This window comes from Pelophylax lessonae (assembly GCF_965119305.1).
Source record: "Pelophylax lessonae genome assembly, chromosome: 7".
NCBI classification, from domain to species: Eukaryota; Metazoa; Chordata; class Amphibia; order Anura; family Ranidae; genus Pelophylax; species Pelophylax lessonae.
Window position 1 is genome coordinate 124,941,698 of NC_138774.1, and position 23,457 is coordinate 124,965,154.

Sequence of the window (23,457 nt, forward strand, 5' to 3'; positions counted from 1 at the left end):
TCTTTATTCGGAAGTCCGAATATTGGCTTTCTGCAACAGGGAGTTGAGCAGAAGCTGGCCTTGAGTGTTATCAAGGGTCTGGTTTCAGCATTTGCTATCTTCTTTCAGAAGCTTTTGTCTACTCATTCCTTGGTGCGGAATTTCATCCAGGGGGTGCGACACCTGGCTCTGCCAGTGCACGCGCCGTTACCATCCTGGGATCTTAATTTGGTGCTGTCGGTTCTTCAGACACCTCCCTTTGAAAATATCAGGGAGATTCCCTTGCTTACTTTATCCCAGAAGGTGGTCTTCTTGGTGGCTATCACTTCTGCACGCAGGGTGTCAGAACTGGCTGCATTATCCTGTTGTTCCCCAGATCTGGTGGTTCATAGGGATAAGGTTGTTCTTCATCCGAATCCATCCTTCCTTCTAAGGTGGTTTCAAAGTTTCATTGAATAAGGACAGTGTATTGTCCTTCCTATGTCCTTAGCCCAATCATCCTCGAGAATTTGCATGGCATTCCTTGGATGTAGTTCGGGCTATCAGGATATACTTGAATACTACGGATTCAATTTGTAAGACGGATTCACTGTTTGTGATCACGGATGGCCCTAAGAAGGGGTTGCCTGTTCTGCTGCGACCATCTTTAGATGGATCAGACAGACGGTGGTATAGGCTTATTTTATCTAAGGGTCGGGATCCCCCGTTCCCTGTTAAGGCGCATTCTACTCGGGCGCTTAGAGTTTCCTGGACCTTCCGCCATCAGGCGTCAGTGGTTCAGGTTTTCAAGGCGACTGTTTAGTAGTCGGTTCATACCTTTACAATATTGTATAAGGTTTATGTGATGGCATCGTCAGATGCCTCTTCTGGCTGCAAGGTTCCTGCAGGCCACTGTTTGAGGAGACTGTTGGTCTACCTCGAGGATTTGTGGGGTAGGTCTCATCTGTGTACTCGATGAGTCCTTTGATACTTCTGGTTGGCTCCGGTTGGGCCTTCTAGATTGGATTTGATTCTGTCAATCCCACCCCTCATTTTGTGGCACTGCTTCTGGATGTCCCAGCTCTTGAGAATCAAGAAGACTACGTCTGTCAATGAGCGATAGAGAAAAATGGATTTTTGTAAGATCTTACCGTAAAATCCTTTTCTCTTAAGCTCATTGACAGACGTAGTACCCGCCCCTCTATCATTGAGTTGGGTTGGTTTAAATTCTCTGTTACTGCTTTAGAACAGAACTGATTCCCTGTAGCAGAGAGAGGGAGGATATACCCTCAGGGACTGCCCCTAAGGTGGAGCCAGAACGTTTTGTCTTTCTGCCTAGTCCTACTCCTGCGGAGACAACATAACCCAGCTCTTGAGAATCAAGAAGACTACGTCTGTCAATGAGCTTAAGAGAAAAGGATTTTACGGTAAGATCTTACAAAAATCCATTTTTTTTAGGTGAAAGGTCTGGACTGCTGACAGGCCATTTGAGCACCCAGACTTATACTTTGAAGCCATGCTGTTGTCATAGATGCAGTGAGGTTTAGCATTGTCCTGAATTTATGCTCATCTTTACTTCTGAGATACTCTGACTCTTTAAGATGCCCTTTTTATAGCCAGTCTGTTTATTGACCTGTTACTAATGAACCTAATTAGTTGTAAAATGTTCTTCCAGCTCTTCCTTGTTAGTTCCACCTACTTTTCCAGCCTATTATTACCCCGTCTTACAACGGAGCTCCACTCAAAAGGGGAAGCTCTGCTTGTCTGCCTCCTCCCCTCTACGCCCCCCGGGGGTGGGAGCTGGTACCTGGTTTTGACAGGGTCCCACTCCTGCTCAGTTCGCCTTGGTGAACTGTGCTGAAAGTTCATCCCCCCCCCTTCCTTCCCAGTCTTGGGAAACTTCACAGGTCCCAGAAGACTGCAGTCTATTCACAAAGCGCATTGCGATAGGAAACTGGCTGTGAAGCCACAAGGCTTCACTGTTAAGGCCCGTACACACGTACCGATCGTCGGCATACAAACGTCGGCGGACGAAAGATCTGCCGATTGTACGCGTGTTAGTATGGTGCCTCCGACAGATGTCTGCGCACAATCCGCGGACAAAAGTCTTTCTTGCAAACATGAAAATTTTTGTCTGCGGACACCAGAACGGACGATTGTTCGCCTGTCAGTACAGAATTCGGCCGACAGACCGCAGATTTGCAAGACTGGGCATGCTCAGAAAATTAAAAACACAGGGAAAGTTAACCATTACATGACATCACTTCTGCAGTCAGCTGAAGTCTGCAGACAAAATTCTTGTGCTGTCCTTGTGCTGTCTTTGCACTTTTCAACAGACACCGACATCCCGGGGAGAAAAGACAAACATTTGGATGACGACGATCTGCGTGTGTGTACGGGGCTTTAGTTTATCTTTGTCAAGATGGAGGCACTAGCACCTGATACTTGACTGAAGAATCGGCTCGGGTGAGGACACTGCTGGATACCTTGACAGGTAAAGTGCCATACACACTATAAGATTTTCTGAAGACTTTTTCCTTATGATTTACCTTTTTTATGTAGTGCAAGGGCCTGCCAGATTGCATACAAATTGAAAGTGTTTAGGTTTGACCTCATATTATATGGTTTTGGTAAGTCTGAAGGAAAAAGTCTTCAGAAAATCTTATAGTGTGTATGGCCCATAAGTACCTAATATGAAAATTCAGCAACTACAGTTTTTGTAGCCACTGACTTTTAATTGCTTTTCTGAAGGAGCCAAGAGCTTTTTTGAGACGTGTTAATGCCATCAATTTCAAAATGACCTTATTTTTTTCCTAAAATTGTACAGTTTAACCCTTTTGATATGTTTTTTCTATTTTCTTTTATGAATAAAAAATGGGTTTATGAGATTTGCAAATCATTGCATTCTGTTTTTACACAGCGTCCCAATTTTATTTTTGAATTGGGGTTGTATTTACAACTATATACATTATATATCTTAAACTGGGCCACACACTGTTCGATTTTTCCTTTTTATTACTGATTTGATAAGAATCCAGATATGGTATTAATGGGCATAAATGTTAAAAAATAAATAAAAATCTGACTGTCTCGTCAACAAAGGAAATAGCAGGGTGCATGCACATAATCCAATAGTTAGTGTAGTTTAATACTGCTGCGTGAATTTCTGTTTGGGTGTGGGATTTACAAAGCCATATGCAAATATGACTAAAGCTGGCCGTAGATCTAAATTCGGCGGGTTTGGCAGGAACTGGCCTCATTACGATCCACCTGTGGCCTTTCCTGTTCATGGGAAGTCGAGCGAACGATTGACTTTTCATGAACAAGCTTGTTGGAAAGTTTTTCTTCAACCAGTGCATGGAGCTATTCAACTGCGCCATTGATCAATGTATTCTGACTGGCTTTGGAGTTCCACTGTCAGAATACAGTGACCCACAGCAAGGAGGATTCCTGCATTCACATATGGTGGATGGAGGAATTGATCCAGTGTTGTTGTTTTTTTTTTTTTTTTTTTTTGTTAGCCTGTTGGCTAAACGAAAAAAAAAAAAACTGAGCCATGAATGGCTGGCTTAACTTTGGTGAAAATCAAGTGTGGTTCAGACCCAGAATCATGATGCAGCCAACACGCAAATTTGACTTTATTTTCATTTCTGTAAACACAGCAGCAAGGGAATTAAAGAAAAATTTCTAGTCCATGCTCATGTATAAATCAACCTGCGATTACTCATGCAGTTGTTCTTATGATGACTAATCCTATAATGACTACATGATATTTGTAGAATATTTTAATATGCTATTGAACGGTTTCTGAAAATATTGTTTATTTTTCGTTCATTGACACACAGCTCCATATCTTCTTGACCCTTGGGTTTATGCTGCCCCCTACAGAAGTAGGACACTAGGCGGAAAAAAAGTTTGACTACGTCTATAGGGCAGTCCCAGGGGTATACTCCAACTTCCTGCTATAGGTCTTCAGTTATTTTCTGCCTAGTCAGGAGTAAGGACCTAGTTCCTTGCTGGGATCTCTGGTCCTAGCATTTTTTCCTTTTAAACTGTATTTTGTTCTTTTTATTATTTTCTGTTCCTGTGAGAATTACAATCAACTGCCGGATTGGGCGACGGACTGGAGATCCTTACCGTCTTCCCACTCTGGCCAGCCGCGCATGAAAAGGCGCTAGTGGATGCACTGATTGTATCAGTGCGGGAAACTTTAAATTGGAGGACACAGCTACTGCTACTTCAGCTGTGCAGGTGCAATTTGGTACCCGCAGAACCTCAAAGGTGGCAAAGGTATTCCTCTTTCCTGCCTATTTCAACAGTGTTGTCGCGAGTCTATGGGGTTCCCCAAAATGCACTGTTGGGGTACCTAAGCGTTTTGCTAGAAGGTATCCTTTTGAAGAGTCCCTGTTAAGAGTCCAGCCTGCCGATCAATATTGGATATTCGGGCGATCAGGCTTTGCCTGACCCAATGGATGGATCGTCTGCAAGGGCACCTGGTAAGGATTCCATCGGACAATGCCACGGTCGTGGCATATCTCAATCATTAAGGGGGCACAAAAAGTGTCCCAGTGGCCCGGGAAGTAGCCAACATTCTAAGGTGGGCAGAATGTTTTGTTCCAGCCATCTCTGCTGTGCATATTCCAGCGGTGGAAAATTGGCAGGCGGGACTACCTCAGTCGGAAGACGATCAGGGAGAATGGTCTCTCCACCCGGAGGTGTTTCATCAACTGTGTCTCCGGTGGGGTACTCCCGATGTTGACCTGCTGGCCTCTCATCTCAACAGGAAGGTTCGTAGCAAGGTCTCTGAATCCTCTGGCCGACACCACAGACGCTCTTGTGGCCCCTTGAGGCCAGTAACGTCTGATATACGCATTTCCTCCGATAACTCTTCTGCCGAGACTCCGGCGAAGAATCAAGGCAGAAGGGATTCCAGTCATCCTTGTGGCCCCGGACTGGCCTTGCAGGTCTTGGTACGCAGACCTGGTACAACTGGTCACTGATGTCCCTTTGAGACTCCCTCTCAGACAAGATCTTTTAGCTCAAGGGCCGATCTTCCATCCTGCTTTACAGCTGCGGGCTTTAACGGGGGTGTCTGAATCAGTGATTCCTATGCTGTTAAAAGCTAGAAAATCTACTTCTAGGAAGATTTATCATTGAGTCTGGAGGGCATACATTGCTTGATGTGCGTCCCAGGGGGTTTCCCCTCCTTACTTTTCGGTGTCTCGTGTCTTGGAGTTTCTCCAAAGAGAGGTGTAGATCAGCATTTGGCCTTGGGTACCATCAAAGGCCAGATTTCGGCCCTGGTAATTTTCTTTCAGCGCCCATTGGCCACAAATTCCTTGGTTTTTACACCTTTAGTCAGAGGGTCCGCCACCTTGCTCCCCCGGTGAGGTCTCCGTTACCTCTGTGGGACCTCAATTTGGTGCTGTCGGTTCGTCAGAAACCGCCTTTTCAAATTATTCGTGAGACTTAACCACTTGCCAACCAGCCTCTGCCTACAGTCTGGTCCATAAATATTGGGACATCGACACAATTCTAATCTTTTTTGGCTATATACACCACCACAGAGGATTTGAAATGAAACAAACAAGATGTGCTTTAACTGCAGACTTTCAGCTTTAATTTGAGGGTATTTACATCCAAATTAGGTGAAAGGTGTAGGAACTGCAACAGTTTGTATATGTGCCTCTCACTTTTTAAGGGACCAAAAGTAATGGGACAATTGGATGCTCAACTGTTCCATGGCCAGGTGTGTGTTATTCCCTCATTATCCCATTTACAAGGAGCAGATAAAAGGTCCAGAGTTCATTTCATGTGTGCTATTTACATTTGGAATCTGTTGCTGCCAACTCTCAATATGAGATCCAAAGAGCTGTCACTATCAGTGAAGCAAGCCATCATTAGGCTGAAAAAAACAAAACAAACCCATCAGAGAGATAGCCAAAACATTAGGTGTGGCTAAATCAACTGTTTGGAACATCCTTAAAAAGAATGCACCGGTGAGCTCAGCAACACCAAAAGACCCAGAAGACCACGGAAAACAACTGTGGTGGATGACCGAAGAATTCTTTCCCTGGTGAAGAAAACACCCTTCACAACAGTTGGCCAGATCAAGAACACTCTCCAGGAGGTAGGTGTATGTGTGTCAAAGTCAACAATCAAGAGAAGACTTCACCACAGTGAATACAGAGGGTTCACCACAAAATGTAAACAATTGGTGAGCCTCAAAAACAGGAAGGCCAGATAAGAGTTTGCCAAACAACATCTAAAAAATCATTCACCGTTCTGGAACATCATCCTATGGACAAATAAGACCAAGATCAACTTGTACCAAAGTGATGGGAAGAGAAGAGTATGGAGAAGGAAAGGAACTGCTCATGATCCAAAGCATACCACCTCATCAGTGAAGCATGGTGGTGGTAGTGTCATGGTGTGGGCATGTATGGCTGCCAATGGAACTGGTTCTCTTGTATTTATTAATGTGACTGCTACAAAAGCAGCAGAATGAATTTGGGAGTGTTTCGGGCAATACTATCTGCTCCTATTCAGCCAAATGCTTCAGAACTCATTGGACGGCGCTTCACAGTGCAGATGGACAATGACCCGAAGCATACTGCGAAAGCAACCAAAGAGTTTTTTAAGGGAAAGAAGTGGAATGTTATGCAATGGCCAAGTCAATCACCTGACCTGAATCATTTCACTTGCTAAAGACAAAACTGAAGGGAAAATTCCCCAAGAACAAGCAGGAACTGAAGACAGTTGCAGTAGAGGCCTGGCAGAGCATTACCAGGGATGAAACCCAGCGTCTGGTGATGTCTATGTGTTCCAGACTTCAGGCAGTGTCGCAGTCCCATTTAAAAATCGCTGATCGCCATTACTAGTAAAAAAAATAAATAAAAATCACAAATCTTTCCTCTAGTTTGTAGACCTGATAACTTTTGCGCAAACCAATCAAAAATAAAATAAAAATCGTACAGGTGATCAAATGCCACCAAATAAAAGCTGTGTTTGTGGGGAAAAAAGGACATAAATTTTATTTGGGTACAGCATCGCACGACCATGCAATTGTCTGTTAAAGCAACGCAGTGTCGAATCGCAAAAAATGGCCTGGTCATTAAGGGGGAAAATCTTCTAGTCCAAAAGTGGTTTAAAGAAAAAATAAAGTCCCCTATGTGATCATTTTTTAGTGACAGGTTCTCTCTGTCTAAAAAACCCTGCCACTCTGTGCTCTGCTGAATGTAATGCAATGCAGAACACATTGCATTACATTATTTCCCAGCCATGCTTGTTGGGGACACTGAGAGGTAGACCTAAAAGTGACATTAACATGTCACTTTTTGAGTCCACAACAAGGAAAGGAGGAGACCAGATGTGAGTCCACTCACCCCCCTACCTCGCGGCACCTGCTACGCTGGTCCCGGGCCCGCAGATGGGCAGGCGGAGCCTGGGATACATGGCTGTGGAGCGTGCTTCCACCTGCTTGTCAGATATACACACAATCCGGTGGCTGCAGCCACTATAAGTGTGTAAAAACCCCCCACTGTCAGGTCCAAAAGATGCACCGCCCTGGATGCGAATGGGTTCAAGTTTATTTTCCACTTCTGTGGCTTTTTAAATTGCAGTTAGTGTCTGTGTATAAGCCCCCGTTCACATCGGCGCAATTTTGACAGGTCAAATCACAGCCTATTGCCAGGAAAAGGAGGGTCCCAGTCAGTGCTAAGCCGTCTTTGTGGCGCCGCACTGATTTTCAAAAGTAGTTCCTGCACTACTTTTGGCAACTTCAGGGGCAATTTCAATAAACCTCTTTGCATGAAGCTGCATAGATTTGTTTTTTTTTTTTTTTTTTTAGTCGCCCCCAAAGTCGGACTGAAATGCGGCTTTGAAATTGTGCGAGTTCAGATAAATTTGCAGGATTTCAAAGCCACGTTTTATGTGAACGAGGGCTCAATGATCAATTAGTTTGTTAGCTATCAAGTGGATGCACTGAGCAGGCAAGATACTGAGCCATGGGGGATCAGAAAAGAACTGCCCAAAGACCTGCGCAACAAGGTAATGGAACTTTATAATGACGGAAAATTATATATTAATATATCCAAAGTCTTGAATGAATACCAGTAAGTGCTGTTCAATCACTTATTATGAAATGGAAAATTTGGGGATCTCTTGATACCAAGCCATGGTCAAGTAGACCAAGAAAGATTGCAGCCACAACTGCCAGAAGAATTGTTCGGAATACAAAGAAAAATGCACAGGTAACCTCAGGTGAAATACAAACTGTGCTGTAAAACGACGGTGTGGTTGTTTCAAGGAGCATAATAGGACGATACTTGAACAAAAATTAGCTGCTTGGTCCAGTTGCCAGAAAGAAACCTTTACAGCGCCAATGCCAAAAAAAGCATACCGGACAACAGCTTGGCATGCCTCGCAGCTTCTGGCACTGTAATCTGGAGTGACTAGACTAAAACGGAGCTTTTTAGTCACAACCTAAGCGCTGTGTTTAGAGAGGGGTCAAGAGTGACAAAAATACCATAACCATCGTGAAGCACGGTGGTGGCTCACTGATGTTTTGGGGGTGTGTGAGCTCTAAAGACACAGGGAATCTTGTGAAAATTGATGGCAAAATGAATGCAGCATGTGATCAATCCCATAAGAAATAAAATAAATGTGTTTTGCCTGCTCACTTGTTTGTTTTGTTTTTTTTTTTTTTCTTTTTTTTTATGGTACATACTGTATATTACCAATTCTCCAAGGGTATGCAAACTTTTGAGCACAACTGTATGTTTTCCCCACAACTAAATAAAATTAAGCCTAGTACACATGGGCCGAATATCAGGCAGTTCAATAGAAACCGGCTGACATTTGGCCCATGTGTACGGCAGCTGGTCCAGCGGAAGTCGTCTGAGAGCTCTGACCGGGAGTGTTCTAACAGGGGGGTGGGGGGGGGGGGGCAGCATCCCCTACCTTCCCCTCCTATCAGAACTCAATAGCTCAGCAGGGGAGATTGCTATACTAACATTGATTTTTATTCTTCCTGTCAATGTGTATCTACATGCCCGTACGATGTGCGAGCAGACAGATACACTGAGAAGTCTGCAGGAGTCCTGCATGGCACCTGCCATCTGCTGATCGCAGGTGCAATGGTTTCCAGGCTCCAAGTAAAAAAAAAAAAAAAAAATAAATATATATATTAAATGCACAAATTTTTTTAAATGCACAAATTTTTTTTTTTTTTTTTAAGTGAACTTATCCTTTAAGACCATAATAATTAATTGTGGCTATGTAAGGTAAGCAAATTAGGTAATTATAGAAAATTTGACGAGTAGATGTGTAGGCAGTTGTTGATAATTTAAAAAGATTATCCATTTTTTTCTGTATAATCAATGTCTGTTGGTAATGGTATTGTTGGCCTCTTACTGTATGCTATTTGTCTTTCAGTATAATGAATTCCCTGGTAATTGTCCTCTTCCTTTCTGGGATGGTAGCTATGATCATGCTTCGTACACTTCACAAGGACATAGCCAGATACAACCAGATAGATTCTTCTGTGAGTATTCCACACAAGCCTTTACTTTGATTTTTGAGCATGGAAACCGCATGCGTTTTTAATTTTGGGTTAATGACTTCTTTATAAGGGTTAATCTTACTTTTGCATTTTGACAGTGTGCTTTATTTGTTTTAAACTCATAATATGTGCAGATTCAAGAGCTTTGTATGCAATATAATTTATTTTTTAGCTAGAACTTGGTTTTTTTATGCTCCCTTTTCTAGAAAAAAAAAATGTGTTAGTGTAGTTGCATATGTAATTTACCCTGTAAAACGTGCATGTTTTTTTCTTTCATTCCTCTGCAGAAGTGACATGCAGGAAAATGCATTAGAATTTAGCAGGAAAATTTTTTATTTTTTTTTCTTAAAGACAAACTGTGTTTTTGTTACCAAACAAGGACTATTAACACCAGTAGCCGCCACACTTAAATTGTGTGTGCTGGGAGGACATAGCTACATTCCTAGGGAATCACAATGTTTACCCTTTTTTTTTTGTTAGACCATAATGAAACAACATTTCATTGGGGATGTAAAGTCAGAAGGTTTTTTATCTTAACACATCCTATGCATTAAGATAAAAAGCCTTCTGTGTGCAGCAGTCCCCCCTAATACTTACCTGAGCCCCCCCCTGTCTATTCAGCAATATCCATGAGTGCTTCAGTTGTCAAGGATTCTCTCTCCTGATTGGCTGTGACACAGCAGCTGCGCCATTGGCTCCTTGCTGTCACTCAAACTCAGCCATTCAGGGGAAAGAGGGAGCGGGGCCGAACGGCAGCTCTGTGTCTGAATGGATACGCAGAGCTGCAGCTCGGCTCTGATGCCCCCATAGCAAGCTGCTTGCTGTGGGGGCGCTCCACAAGAGGGAAGGGCCAGGAGTTCCAGCCAGACACCCGAGAAGAAGAGGATCGTACATTGGTAGTTCATGTGGAGTGATCCCATGAGTGCCACATCCCGAATATAGAATCAAAAAATCGGTTGGTTCCCCTGTGGGTGGGACTTTTTAGGCACTTATAATTCAGAAATTGCACATAGGTATGAATAAAAAAATATCACTTTATTGAAATTGTTTATACAAAAAGATAAAAACAAGGGCAAGCAAATTCATACGTCACATTACAAGATTGAACATCCACCATAGAACCCCCGGGTATACACCAGACGCGTTTCGGAGATACACTCCTTCAGGGGTGCCCTGGGAGGGTGGTCTGTAAATAATTGATATATATACACATATTATAGGTATTGCATATCCAATCTAGTTGACAAAAAAGATGAAATCAGAAAAAAACACTTACATAGTTCACTGTAATGGTTGAAGGAAGAATGCCTGCCTGCGAGGCTAAAAACAGGACATCAACGGTGCCGATATAGATCTATGGTGTGCCGTTTGGAAGTAGTAGATTTTGCTTCATGCAACATAAGATTTTGATTTGTAGAGTTTAGATTTGGTCGAGATTGCTTGCTACCAGACACTTGCATGAGTCTGGGTGGGAATAGCTGAAATCCCAGAAGTGGCAATCCTGCTGGACAAGAAGCCAGAAAAAAGGGGGAAGGTTCATGATATATATCATGTGCAAAGGTAAGGATGTAAAAAAAGAGGGGTGAAAAGACTAACCACTCCAGAGAGCCTCCAGAAACGAGTAATGGTGGGTTCTCTGGGGTGAGGGGATGATCCTAAATGGCTCAAATGCTCTCACATTTAATGAAAAAAAGTAAAAAAAGAAAAAGAAAACAGTAACCCATTATATATGAGATCTCTAATTGTAAGACAATGTGAAGTCAGCCTCCATTGAGTGACTATCAGAGTAGGTAGCAAAAAATTGAGCATAAAGAACCTTAACAATGGGTAAATATGCAGATAAGTGGGAGCAGTAGAGCCATCAAGGATACAAAAATACAAGCGCCTAGAACGTAACAATACCTTCAGAGTCCAAACTCAGCAATAGATGGTTCCAGTGGCAGAGTAGGTGTTATTCCATGTTCGGCAAAGGAGCTTATAAGTCCGATGCCGGACATGTGTAATATATAGGGAGGTGAACAATCAGCTGATCGCAATAGCCGTCCAGCTGGTTGCCTAAAGGATTTCCTGGGTCACGCAGGCCAGCATCACCCCCAGCCGGAAAAGATCCGGCGGAAGTGATGTCAAGTCACCGCCGCCGGAAATGATCCGGCGGAAGTGACGCTGGCCTGTGCGTCCCACCGACACGGTGCAGACTTCCGCCAGCGTGAGGCTGCCAGGCGGGGTCTGTTAGGCAAGCGCCGATAGGCTCAACAAGTGAGCCAGGTGTTGCAGGCTGTTGCCACAATTTGCGGGCGCCACTAGGTGGCGTCCGCTTTGCTGTGCTGGGCTATTCCCGTAGCAATGCAGAAAATAATAGATCTCTGCAACACAAGCTCGACAAAAATATAAAGCCATGTAAAAAAGTAATCTATTTGTTAAATGGCTAAGAACCAGAGATTGTATGTCTAGAAAAAATGGGAAACTGTAATGTTAATCTCAGAAAAAACGGGGCAAAATTGCAGATTAGTTCAAGACAAATCTCTGTATTTGGGACTTGGCCATAAATCATTACAACAAACGTTAAAGACCATAGTTGCACTAGAAAGGCAGGTTGATGTTCCTGTGTACAAAGCAAGGTAAATAATTAGTGCAGTGGTATAATCACATAATAAAAATGGAAGAAGGAAAGAGAAGAAGAGGATCGGGGCTGCCCTGGGAAAAACCACTGCACGGAGGAGGGAAGTATAACATGTTTATTATTTTAAAGCGGTAGTATACTCAATTTTTGTTACTTTTACCTACAGGTAAGCCTATAATAAGGCTTACCTGTAGGGTACAATTAATATCTCCTAAACCGTGATATTTTCCCTGCATGCTGACGCTAGCGGCACATGCGCTCTGAAGGTCCGGCGGACCTTCAGAGTTCCTTGCCGGCTACCTGCCGGAAAGCGCGGGAGTGACGTCATCGCGGCTCTGGCCACTCACAATGCCAGAGCCGCCGAACCCGGAAGAGACCCTGAGGGAGCATAACAGCTCCCACAGCGGTGTCCGGGCGTCCGTGTCGGGGCTTCGTTTTAAGGTAAGTATTTCATAATGAGCTAGTATGCGATGCATACTAGCTCATTATGCCTTTGTCTTGCAGGGGTTTTTTTATTTACAACCGCTTTAATAGAAAAAAAATGAGACTTTACAATCACCTTAAGTTCCAGTCACACAGTGGTGTTATGCTGGCCATACACTATATGAAAATCTGCCATTTGGACAGTTTGTTCGTTTTTTCTGCCTGTTAATGGGCACAAATTGGTAATCGGTTGTGACGTTTTTGAGCCAAAAAAAAGGTTTGGAAAATTTCTTACGAACGATAAATTGAAAGGTTAATGTGTTTCTCGTCCAAACTGTTTGCACTAGGTATATGTTACAAAACATATACTGTATGTCCATTCAATGATTTATTGATTAAAATTCATTCATTACATGATGGCTGAATGTTTAGTATTCTAAAATGATTTTGAATGATGTTTTGTGTAGTGTATAGCCAGCATTAGGATACAGTGGTTTCTGACACAACCTGAATGGAAAAAAAGATGGCATGCAGCTCTTTTTTCAGAGCACACCACCACAATTGGATGCCTTGTCTTTGGGTTGGGACTGCACTGGGCAATGTTGACTAGCTCATCACAATTTAAATTCAATTTAATTGAAGGGGTAGACAAGATGGAATGTTTCTTGGCCAAGTAGGCATTACATATGACTTTACCGTTTTTTTTCTTTTTTAAAATTTTCTCCCCCAGGAAGATGCACAAGAGGAATTTGGTTGGAAACTAGTACATGGTGATATATTCAGACCTCCCAAGAAAGGAATGCTTCTTTCTATATTTCTGGGACAAGGAACACAAATTTTTATTATGACATTCATTACACTATGTAAGTATATATGTAGTAGTGCTTGACTTGTCTTTTACTCACCAAAGCAGTATAAAGCATTAAACATTTAATGTGTCATTTGAAGCTATGAGGCAGGCATATATTGTTGCGAGTATGGCCAGCATTATTCGGTTTACCCAGGCAAGCAAATATCGTAAATCGGCTCACCTTTGCTGGGCCAGCAAGCTTTGTAAACTGAATATCATACTCCGTGTAATAAATAGCATTAGTAGGCTTTTTAAACCTGATTTTCTACATTTCTAAACAAATTCCAAAATGCACAGTATAGACTTCAACACTGACTATAATAAAAGCAATACTATATATTTTCTAAGAGCAAAAGACCAGTACAATAAAGTCACAATTTTGCATGTTACATGATATTTGTGTGACTGTATGAAATGTATGAAATCGTACATAGTCTATATTTTCAGTAAAAAGTACACTAAAATGATACACAAATGCAATGTAATCTCCCCATTTTTGCCCACTTAACCACATATTTTAAAGTGTTTGTTACCCCAGCATTTCCTATTCCTGATATGTACCTGCTGTACCAGGTACTTAAATGAAAAAGTATCCTGATCTCTTTGTATTGCTTCCTTTGTGTGAAATCCCTGGTGTTCCTGCCAGTCCCTCTGCTTTCCTATTAAAAACTGACCACACTAAGCAGGAGAACACATCGTGATTCGTTCTCTAGCTATGCTTCTCCAATGATCAGACTTGTTCTAACACCCCCCCCCCCTGCACAGCCATTCACTGGAAAGTTCAGAGTGCTGCTGCTTCTCCTCCCTCCAGCTCTTATGCAGCTGAGAACAGAGGGAATGTGATCAATTATAAAAAAGGAAATAAAAAAAGGTATTTATAATTGTTTCTTTATATTTATACACAAATCTTTTTCCTTTCATTTCAATTTTAAACTGAATGGGTTGTTTTACAATGTGATTGTTTACAATCAATTTAATGGCTAGGTTACACCTTTTAAAAATAAATAATAAAATCACATTTTTGCAGGGAAAAACAATCTGCATTTATTTATTTTTTTATATTTACAGGAGCCTGCAAAGCATTGCAACTGTGATCAGGGGATTGTCAGGCTCATGCAGCCTCTTCCTCCAGCTTTCTGCTTGTAACTCTGTATGGGCTTTCAGTTTGAGAGCAGGAGGAAGTGTCAATGGATTAAGAGAGCACTGAATACGACACTCGTAGTCCAGTGTAAACTACAAGTTCATCTGCCACGATGGCAGATGGGACTTTTAGTTTACTCTTTTACAAATCTATTTCCAATTTAAGTGTGACAGCTGCTGCGGGGCAAAGGAACCTTCTGTCAACTAGGCCTTTAAAGCGATTTTTTTTTAAAATTAAAATAAACATGTCATACTTACCTGCTGTATGCGATGGTTCTGCACAGAGCAGCCCCGATCCTCTTTTTCTGATGTCACCCGTCAGCGCTCCAGGCTCCTCCTCTTTGGCAAGTGCCCCCATGAAAAGCTGCTTTCCATGGGGGCACCAGTGCATGCTCGCCCCCTAGCCGCCCTGTCTGCGTCTATTGGCACAAAGTGGGCAGCTTGGCCCCACTCCCCACTTGCTCGGCAAAGCATTTGATTGACAGCAGCGGGAGCCTGTAGCTCCCACTGCCGTCAATATGCCCAGGGGGGAGGGAGACAGCAGTGAGAGCCACTGCTCTCATGCACATCGCTCGATCAGATCAGGCTCAGGTAAGTATAGTGGGGGGGGGGGGGGATTCTGCAGAACAGAAGGTTTTTGCATTAAGGTGAAAAACCTTAGGGATTTAGAACCACTTTAGGTACATACTGGTGCTTTCATAAAGGGGATTAAATCACTGGTTTTACTTGGTTCAGGAACTGGGATTTTTTATTAAACTGATTTTTTTTTTTTTTTTTTTATTCTCTTTACTCAATGTGTATAATCTAACGTTGGGATTTTGTTCTCTTAAGTCTTGGCATGCCTTGGATTCTTATCACCTGCTAACCGAGGAGCACTGATGACATGTGCAGTTGTATTGTGGGTCTTACTGGGAACACCAGCTGGCTATGTATCTGCTCGGATGTACAAGAGTAAGTAATGTTTTGGATGCGATAGTAGATGTAAGTAGTTTTTGTGAGGTTAGTTTTCAGGAATTTCTGTGTTATCCTACATAGCGAGCTGATAACTCTTAGGCCCCTTTCACACAGGCGGACCGTTCAGATCCGCCTGTCCGTTTTTTTGGCGGATCTGAACGGTCCCCCCATGCATTCCTATGGGGCATCGGATGGCAGCGGAGACATGTCCGCTGACATCCGACCTGATCCGTCAAATCTGGACGGATGGAAACCCTATTTTCCATCTGTCCAGCGGATCGGATCGGATGAGAACGGACCGACGGTCCGTTCCCATCCGATTTCCCCCATAGAGATGCATGGGGAACTGACAGCTGTGTCTCCGCACACAGCGCGGAGACACAGCTGTCCTCCTGCTGCTCAGCGGGGGATCAGCGCCTCGATCCCCCACTGAGAAAAACAGAATCCGTCCGACGGACGGATAGTGTGAAAGGAGCCTTAAATAAAGCTGCTGAATAAAGTAGCACCTGCACACTGAATTGATGGGCCATGCTATAAGTAGTAGCAACTGCATTCACCTGTTTGCTGGGAATACTAAAAAAAAAAACTTTGATGGTGATAACAGCAGCAGCTAGAATATTTATCACCATCATTTTATCCATGATAAAATTGCAAGAAAAGATTTCCTGGTGTATTGAGCTGCACTTGATGAATCAAAGAACAGGATTTTGCTGTAGTCTGCTGAATCCCATCAATTAAAACTTGTAAACTTACAGTTAATGTTATCAAGTAATGTTTTTATTATATTGTATGTGCTATTAGGCCTGTAAGCATGCTTGTAATTTTTTACTTTATACTAGGCAACTCTGGAAGTGATGAAGTAGTTTAGTTACAGTATGCTGTCAAAAATTATTTCTGCCACTTTAGGTAAAAAGTTTGCAAAGCTTGCAAAGTATTTCTGATAGTGCTAGGCAACAGTGAAAGGAACAACCACTCTTACCTTACAGACCTTGTGCCTGTTTTCTGTAACTCTAGAACCCTGCTACTTTGCCTGTAACTCTGAGCTTATATCTGTGAGAAACTGTAAACTGGTCTTGACTTGCTTTTGTTACACTCTTGAACAGACCCATCAAACTCCAGAAACCTTTGTTCTTGCTTTTTTGCTTTTATGATTTCTCTGCTGAGACACCATTCACATCTGCTAAGAAATCCCATTCATTTCAATGGCCCCCTGTTCATCTCTGAGTGTTCTGTCGCCTGAAGCAAATGTCTGTAGCTCAAAAAAGTAGATTTGACTTTTTTTTGGCAGATTACACGTGTTTTTGGCCCCATAGACTTCAATAGAAACACTTGAGTGTTTTATGAGCGTTTTCTGCTCATATAGCAGCTCTCCACCCCTAATTTCCTCTCCCCCTAGTGCTTTCTATTGGCTAAACAAAAATGCCTGAAGCTGTAAAACACTGCTTAAACGCTTTAAAAATGCTTGTAAAAAGCTGCAAAGACGCTTTAAAAAAATGTCCGAAAAACACCATTAAATCGCTACGCTCAGGTGTGAATGGAGCCTTAATTAGGGGTGACTTGTGACTGTGCAGCTATATCTCTTGTTTGCTTATACCAAAAGTTGGTGATCTTTCCTAATTGTACATCACAGGGTACTCCATATCCATAACTATTTGCCACCTTCAGTTGAATGAACACTGGTCAGTAAAAAGGCAGGAATTCCCCATACAGGCAGAACCCCTCCCAGTTCAGCTAAACCTCAGTTTTTAAGCTAGTGTCACCGAAGTTTTATTTTAGTGGGTGTCGGTCCCCTAATTTATGGCTATTTTGTATACCCCTGCTGGGCAAGGGAAAGACATTGTCCAGTTTGGCCGACTATGGCTCAAGGTCAAGGCAGACTGAAACTGCACCCCACATACAAGAGTGGGGATGACCTGTAATGTTCATGTTTAGTGCCAGATCCTGTGGACAGCAATCTCTTGGAGGTACTATGTTCCTGGTGACCTCCCTGGCAAGGTGCTGTGCAGATCAAGGGCAGTGATTCCCTAGGGAGGAGTCGAGTCCCTAAGATTATGTGGGGCACGCCAGCCATGAGGGATGAATACTTTCCCTTTTGGCCCTGTGGCAAAGGCTGGTGAGTGCCTCTGGTGGAAAATGAGGCGGTTACCTTGGTGCTCTGGGGCACTGCAGGTGGGTTACTGTGCAGGACTAGAGCAGTGTTTAAAGGGGGGGGACCAGGTGTAACAATGTCTGTGTGCGGGCACCATTTTCAAGTTCCCCTGGGGTTGGAAACCTCTGCGATCAATAGCTCCTGCAACTTCTGCAGTGCAGCAATGCCAGGTCTCTGCAAGTCTTTGGACACTTGTTGCTTGGGGATGAGTGGCCACTTAGGTTTCTGGCCTTGGTGAACACTCCTCTCATCTGCTCCCAAATAGGGTTACAAGCTATGGTAAGATGCTGGCAGAGGAGTGGGGGAAGGATGATGGGGTGAGCTCCCCAATTCCTCCATCAGATAGGGAAGACCCCCCTATACAGCTGTCTCGGCATGGCCTCCTCAAAGGGTCAGGTTAGCTCTGAATCCCTGTCATTTGGTATTTTCCACTTTTTCAGTGCCACAATCCTTCAGTTCCTTTTATGCGGTTCGCACAAAACACCTGGTCGCAAGGTTGGGTGCTCTTCTCTTCTGCACCTCTTTTAGGGGGGGGGGGGGCATGTAATTGGCCTACTTTATTTTATTAAAGAGTTATTTGTCTTACAAGTTGTTTCTGTTTAAAGATAGTTGTGTGGATTCCATACAAATACAAGAACAGTTGTAAAGCCATCCAAGTTCAAACTGTCTACATGCTTAATGTCGTAACTGAAAATGGACAATAAATATTGTTAAAATGCTATGGAAATTGTACATTTCTCAGGTTTTAGTCATTATAGGTCTATCAAAAAATATCGAAGTCCTAGCACAAACATGAAATTTGTACCTCCGCTGGAAGAATAATTACCCCTGTTGTAGAGTATCGAGAGTCCTCTGTAGATGAGTCCTCTCAAGAGGAATTTCAAGGTCCAAGGCTGTCTCGGACATAATAGACTAGAGGGGGCTTTCTGATGAACATGGTGCGTACTAAATTAAAGTGGTCACTTCCAGGTTCCTTTTCTTCAAAAGTCACTGAATTTGGGTCCTGGTGGCCTCTTAAACATCTCAAATCTTTTCCTATACACCCTCACTTGCAGGAAGTGAGTATGTTTCACTCACATGCACCCCATGGAGGAATAATTGGATTCTCCAGCTGCTGATTTAGCTATTTCCTACTTTAATTAGACCCCAATGGATCCCAGGAGATGAGGTTCCGGTTTCCAAAGATGCCAGAAATAGGAGGCTGTAAGCCCTCTTTAAGGCACCCGTTCTCTCTGGTAGGAGCAGCTCTGCAACCTGTAATGACTGTGGTGGGAGTTTGCTAAGCTCTCAAATTTGGCACCCTACCGCTGTGATACGATAATCTGAATAAACCTTTGGTCACTATCTCAAAGATTTGTGGTGTGCTGGTCATATATATACTTTTTCGTTTTTACCAAGTTGATTTTCTTTTTCCACCTGAATTAGGACATTTTGTTGTGATTCTTTTTGTCTAGCCCTATGCTTATTAGGGAGGAGGTGCTTCACACTTTGGATGTTGGTTGAGCTGTTCAAATTTTATCAGAGGTCACAGCTCCGTTTTGACAGTCTGGGTCCTTGTTCTCCCCTAGGGTTCTTCTTGGTCCACTATTTTAGGTGGATTCATCTGTACTTCCTGAGCTATTCAGCATCAAGCTTCTGTTACTCAAGTTTCTAAGGCTGCCCCCTGGTCCTCACTTCACACGTCTACCAGGTAGATGTTCACGCCTCTGCGGATGCCAGGGGGGAAAGGTCTTGTAGACTGCATTGTAGTGAGTTTTTTGGTTTTTGGACATTTTGGCTATGTTGTGGTATTAACCACCCCTCATGTTAAGTAGTCTTGGACATCTTAAGTAGTCATAAGGTACCTTGTGTCCTGGAATGTACCATTTTAAGAAACTTGGGATTTTGGTTTACCTGTAGAGTCCTTTTCTTGAAGTACATCACACAATACAGGGATCCCTTCTGTTTTTTTATCTGTGTTCCTCGTTTCTGCAAAACGGAGGCTTAGCTGAGTTGGGAGGGGTTACGCCATAGCGGGGATTTTCTGCTCTTTTTTTGTTTTTTTTTGTTTTTATGGTTTGTGTCTGTTCACCTAAAAGTTGCAGCATAACCCAAGTAGCCATGAAAATGAAGTACCCTGGGTCCTGTGATATACACTAAGAAAATGAATTTACAGCTAGATCAAAAATTCACATTTTCAAAATTAAGTCTCAATTTTACAAGCCTTAGACAACAATAGCCAATAAACATTAGCACATTGTATTGCTACATTAGTTGTATAATAACTCATACACCTTCAGACCTCAGATTACCCCAATGCTTGCACCTTCAGACCTCCAATCAGCCCCAAATGCAGGGGTTTTACATAAATGCTGCAATGGTTCAAACGAGGTAAAATGTAGGCATGCGTGTAGGCTTCTTTCACACACTGACACTCTCCACTGCTAGTGGACCTACACTGTCAGCAATGACAGGGAGGTGGGTTGGCTGGGGGCAGGCTGTATTTTGTAATTAACAGCCTAACAAGCTGTCCATTATAGCCTATGGCAGCGCTTCGTGTCAGTGAAAAGATTGCAAAAGCAATTTATTTCAGTGTTTCATATGTATGTAGCAAGCAAGTTTACACTCATTTTCTTTCACTGTACTCCAATTTCTTTTTAGCTTTTGGAGGCGAGCGATGGAAATCCAATGTGCTACTGACAGCCCTATTGTGTCCAGGGTAAGTTCCCGTGTGTTTATTATTAACATGCTATGATTAAAAGGTATAACTGTTCTTTAAGAGCCGATTCACACTGCCGCGACCATAAGTCGCCTCATGTCGGAGCGACTTTTTACCGCGACTTCAGCGCGACTTGTGAATTATTTTGCACGACTTATATGACAGACGACTTTGTATTTGGCCAATCAGAATATGATGTGTTGTGACCTAATTCCCCTTTTCTGTTTTTTTTTTTTTTTTTTTACTCATTTCCTCATTGCCCACCAGTGCCACGTATCAGTGTCCACCAGTGCCACTCACACAGACCAGGCAGAGATAATGGTGTATATAGCAGGGGTCTTCAAACTATGGCCCTCAAGCTGTTCAGGAACTACAATTCCCATCATGCCTAGTCATGTCTGTGAATGTCAGAGTTTTACAATGCCTCATGGGATGTGTAACTATATAGGAACTGTAGGCATGGCTGCAATGTGGGGAATGCCTGGCTAATCTTTCTTCTTCCTGGAAAGTCTGATAACAAGTCGCTTCAAATAAGATAAGGATCTGACTTGGAGGCGACTCCCATTAAAGTCTATTGGCACAAGTCGGATACAAGTCGCCTCAAAGTAGTACAGGACCCTTTTCTGAAGTTGGAGCGACTTCAGTAGTGCATATTAAGACGGCTCTCATTCATTTACATAGGATTTGTTATGTCAAGCCTCACAAGTCGCAGCAGTGTGAATGGACTCTAAGACCTATTGTGGTAAAATAAACAAATGTAGACAATCTGCTTTAGTAGTGAAGATTTGGGTAATTTTAAGCAGACACACCAACACAGTCCAGTCTAGTAGTAGGGCAGAAGACATGTTTTTTTCTCCACTGCAGTAAAAGCTGAGGTTTAGTTAAAAAAAAAATAGCTTTAGTTACATTACTTTCCTGTATTAAAGTATATCCCGCAATGTGCAGGCTGCGGGGTTCTGTAGACCTCTTCTTTGCAAGGCTGCCCTGTCCTTTCTTACTGCTGAATTTCTGGCGCTCTGAAGGTTAACAAATTAGGTCTCCAGGATGATGATCTGACGGATAGACGTCCCTTCCTGTACTTTCCTCCGTAAAGTTCTTTCACTAATTACATTGCCTGTAAGTGTGACTGACCAGACTCTCACCCATTGGCAGATTATGATATAAGCAATGTAATCAATAACTTTTCTTATTAACGAATAACTGGCATGTCTCCGTTCGATAAGCTTACATATTACAATCTGACCTTAGAATCAACCAGTTCATCAAAACTATTTAAAATGAGGACCTACCTAAACTATACAATTAATTTTATCCCGTCAGACAGGGCCTTGTCTTATTGGTATCTCTGGAGATTCTAAGTTGTGTGGTGAACTTAAAGTGATTGTAAATAATCACCCGGTAAAACAACCTATTTCGTTTTAAAATAGAAATAAAAGGCAAAACATTCTTGTATAAATAAAAAAAAAAAAAATTATAAATACATTTTTTCCCTTTTTTATAAGTGATCCCATTCCATCTGTTCTCAGCTGCATAAGACCTGGGGGGAGGAGAAACAGCAACAGACTGAGCTTTTCAGTGAATGGCTGTGCAGCGGTGGTGTGCCAGGACAAATCTGACCGTTAAGAGGTCCCAGCATAGCTAGAGAACTGACCACGGTTTGCTCTCGTGCTTAGTGTGGTACATTTTTGCTAGGAAAGCAAGGGGACTAGCAGGAACAACAGGGATTTCACATAAAGGAAGCAATGCAAAGAGAATATAAATTGTTGGGGTAACAAACGTTTTAAGATACTGCACTCTTGCACTTGATTGCAGTCATTTTGAGGTCCAAACCTTCAAGCAGGATATTCTTCCTGTGAGAGAAATTCTGAAAGGTAGAATGTAAAAATCTGAAGTTTTCCTTCCTCTCTTCTTAGTCAGCATGAGCTGACACCAGTCATTCAAAACCATGAACATAGTACAGCGCTCAAACCAAGTCAGGTGTCAGATAATCTATATGTTAATCATTCCCGGAGCCAGGAAACCAAAAAAAGCACTGACACAAGGTTATAGTCCTGGCAATATAGTGACCGTATTTAGTGCAAGCGTGGTAATGACCTTTGATAATCTGTTACTGCCCCCATATTGCTTTCATCAGTCTCCACTACTGTGCATGGGTTGGATTGAGGGGTCAGCAATGGACATGCATTAATGTGCATATGTGGTCACCAGGTTGCTAGAAATGATAGGAGCATTATCCCATGTGTATCCACTCATATTAAAGAGGTTGTAATCTCTCCATGATAACTTTCCATCATATAAATCTCTGATAAGCTCTTTACTAATCACATTGTGTAAAATCATTCTAACCTTCTCCTTCTCTTGTAATCTGTCCTTTTTCTTTTCCTGACGTCACCGACGCATGCGCAGATATTCCTCTGTTTACGGCACGCTCATCGGGTCGTAAGTCCTTTCATTATATGCCGTGGCTCTGACATTTCCCCTCTACGGCACTGGACTGAGATACCACGATATTTCCCTTTCACAAGTTCCTGAAACACCCCATGTGACTCGCAACGTCACAGGGGGTGTAAATGTCAGCCGCACAGTACAGCAAACAGGAGCTGAGAGCCGACACGGTTGCCATAGTAAATGCCACTAAAACAAGGCTTGACTAAGTGATTACTGAGCATGTGCGAGATTACAGCCGGGACAAGAAGAAAGGGTGAAAGTAGAGTCAGAAGATATTTTCTGTCATGGCGCTGGCTTCTCACAAACAGGAAGATTTTACAAAACACTAAAAAACAAGTAAGAGACATATGAAGGGGTTTAACATTAATGCCGAATAGTTTCTAAAGCCTTACTGTACTGTCTTTATTAAGAAGAAGCTTTTGATGGGCAGAGTTTACTTCCACTTTAATGATGCAACCACCCACCATATTAGACTGAAACCCATGTGCCATCTTGAAGAAGCCATGGGAGTGAAGGAACTATTTAAAAACTGCACTTTGTAAATACATTTTTTGATTTTAACGAAACAAACTTTATTTCCAACCAACTACGCGCGGGTAACCTCCAGGGACGTTCAGACCTGCCTGCAGGTTCCCTCCTCCCATCCTTAAATCCC

The 23,457-nt window shown here is 42.7% G+C and overlaps 1 protein-coding gene across 1 annotated transcript in view; it reads left to right on the plus strand.

Moving 5' to 3' along the window:
- Window positions 1–23,457, plus strand: part of LOC309559567 (transmembrane 9 superfamily member 2-like) — a 132,250-nt gene that overhangs the window by 76,439 nt on the left and 32,354 nt on the right. The window contains exons 9-12 of the mRNA XM_082262876.1: window positions 9,394–9,502; window positions 13,294–13,426; window positions 15,385–15,504; window positions 20,297–20,354. Coding sequence (XP_082119002.1) covers window positions 9,394–9,502; window positions 13,294–13,426; window positions 15,385–15,504; window positions 20,297–20,354 — 420 coding nt within the window. The remainder of the gene's footprint in view (window positions 1–9,393; window positions 9,503–13,293; window positions 13,427–15,384; window positions 15,505–20,296; window positions 20,355–23,457) is intronic.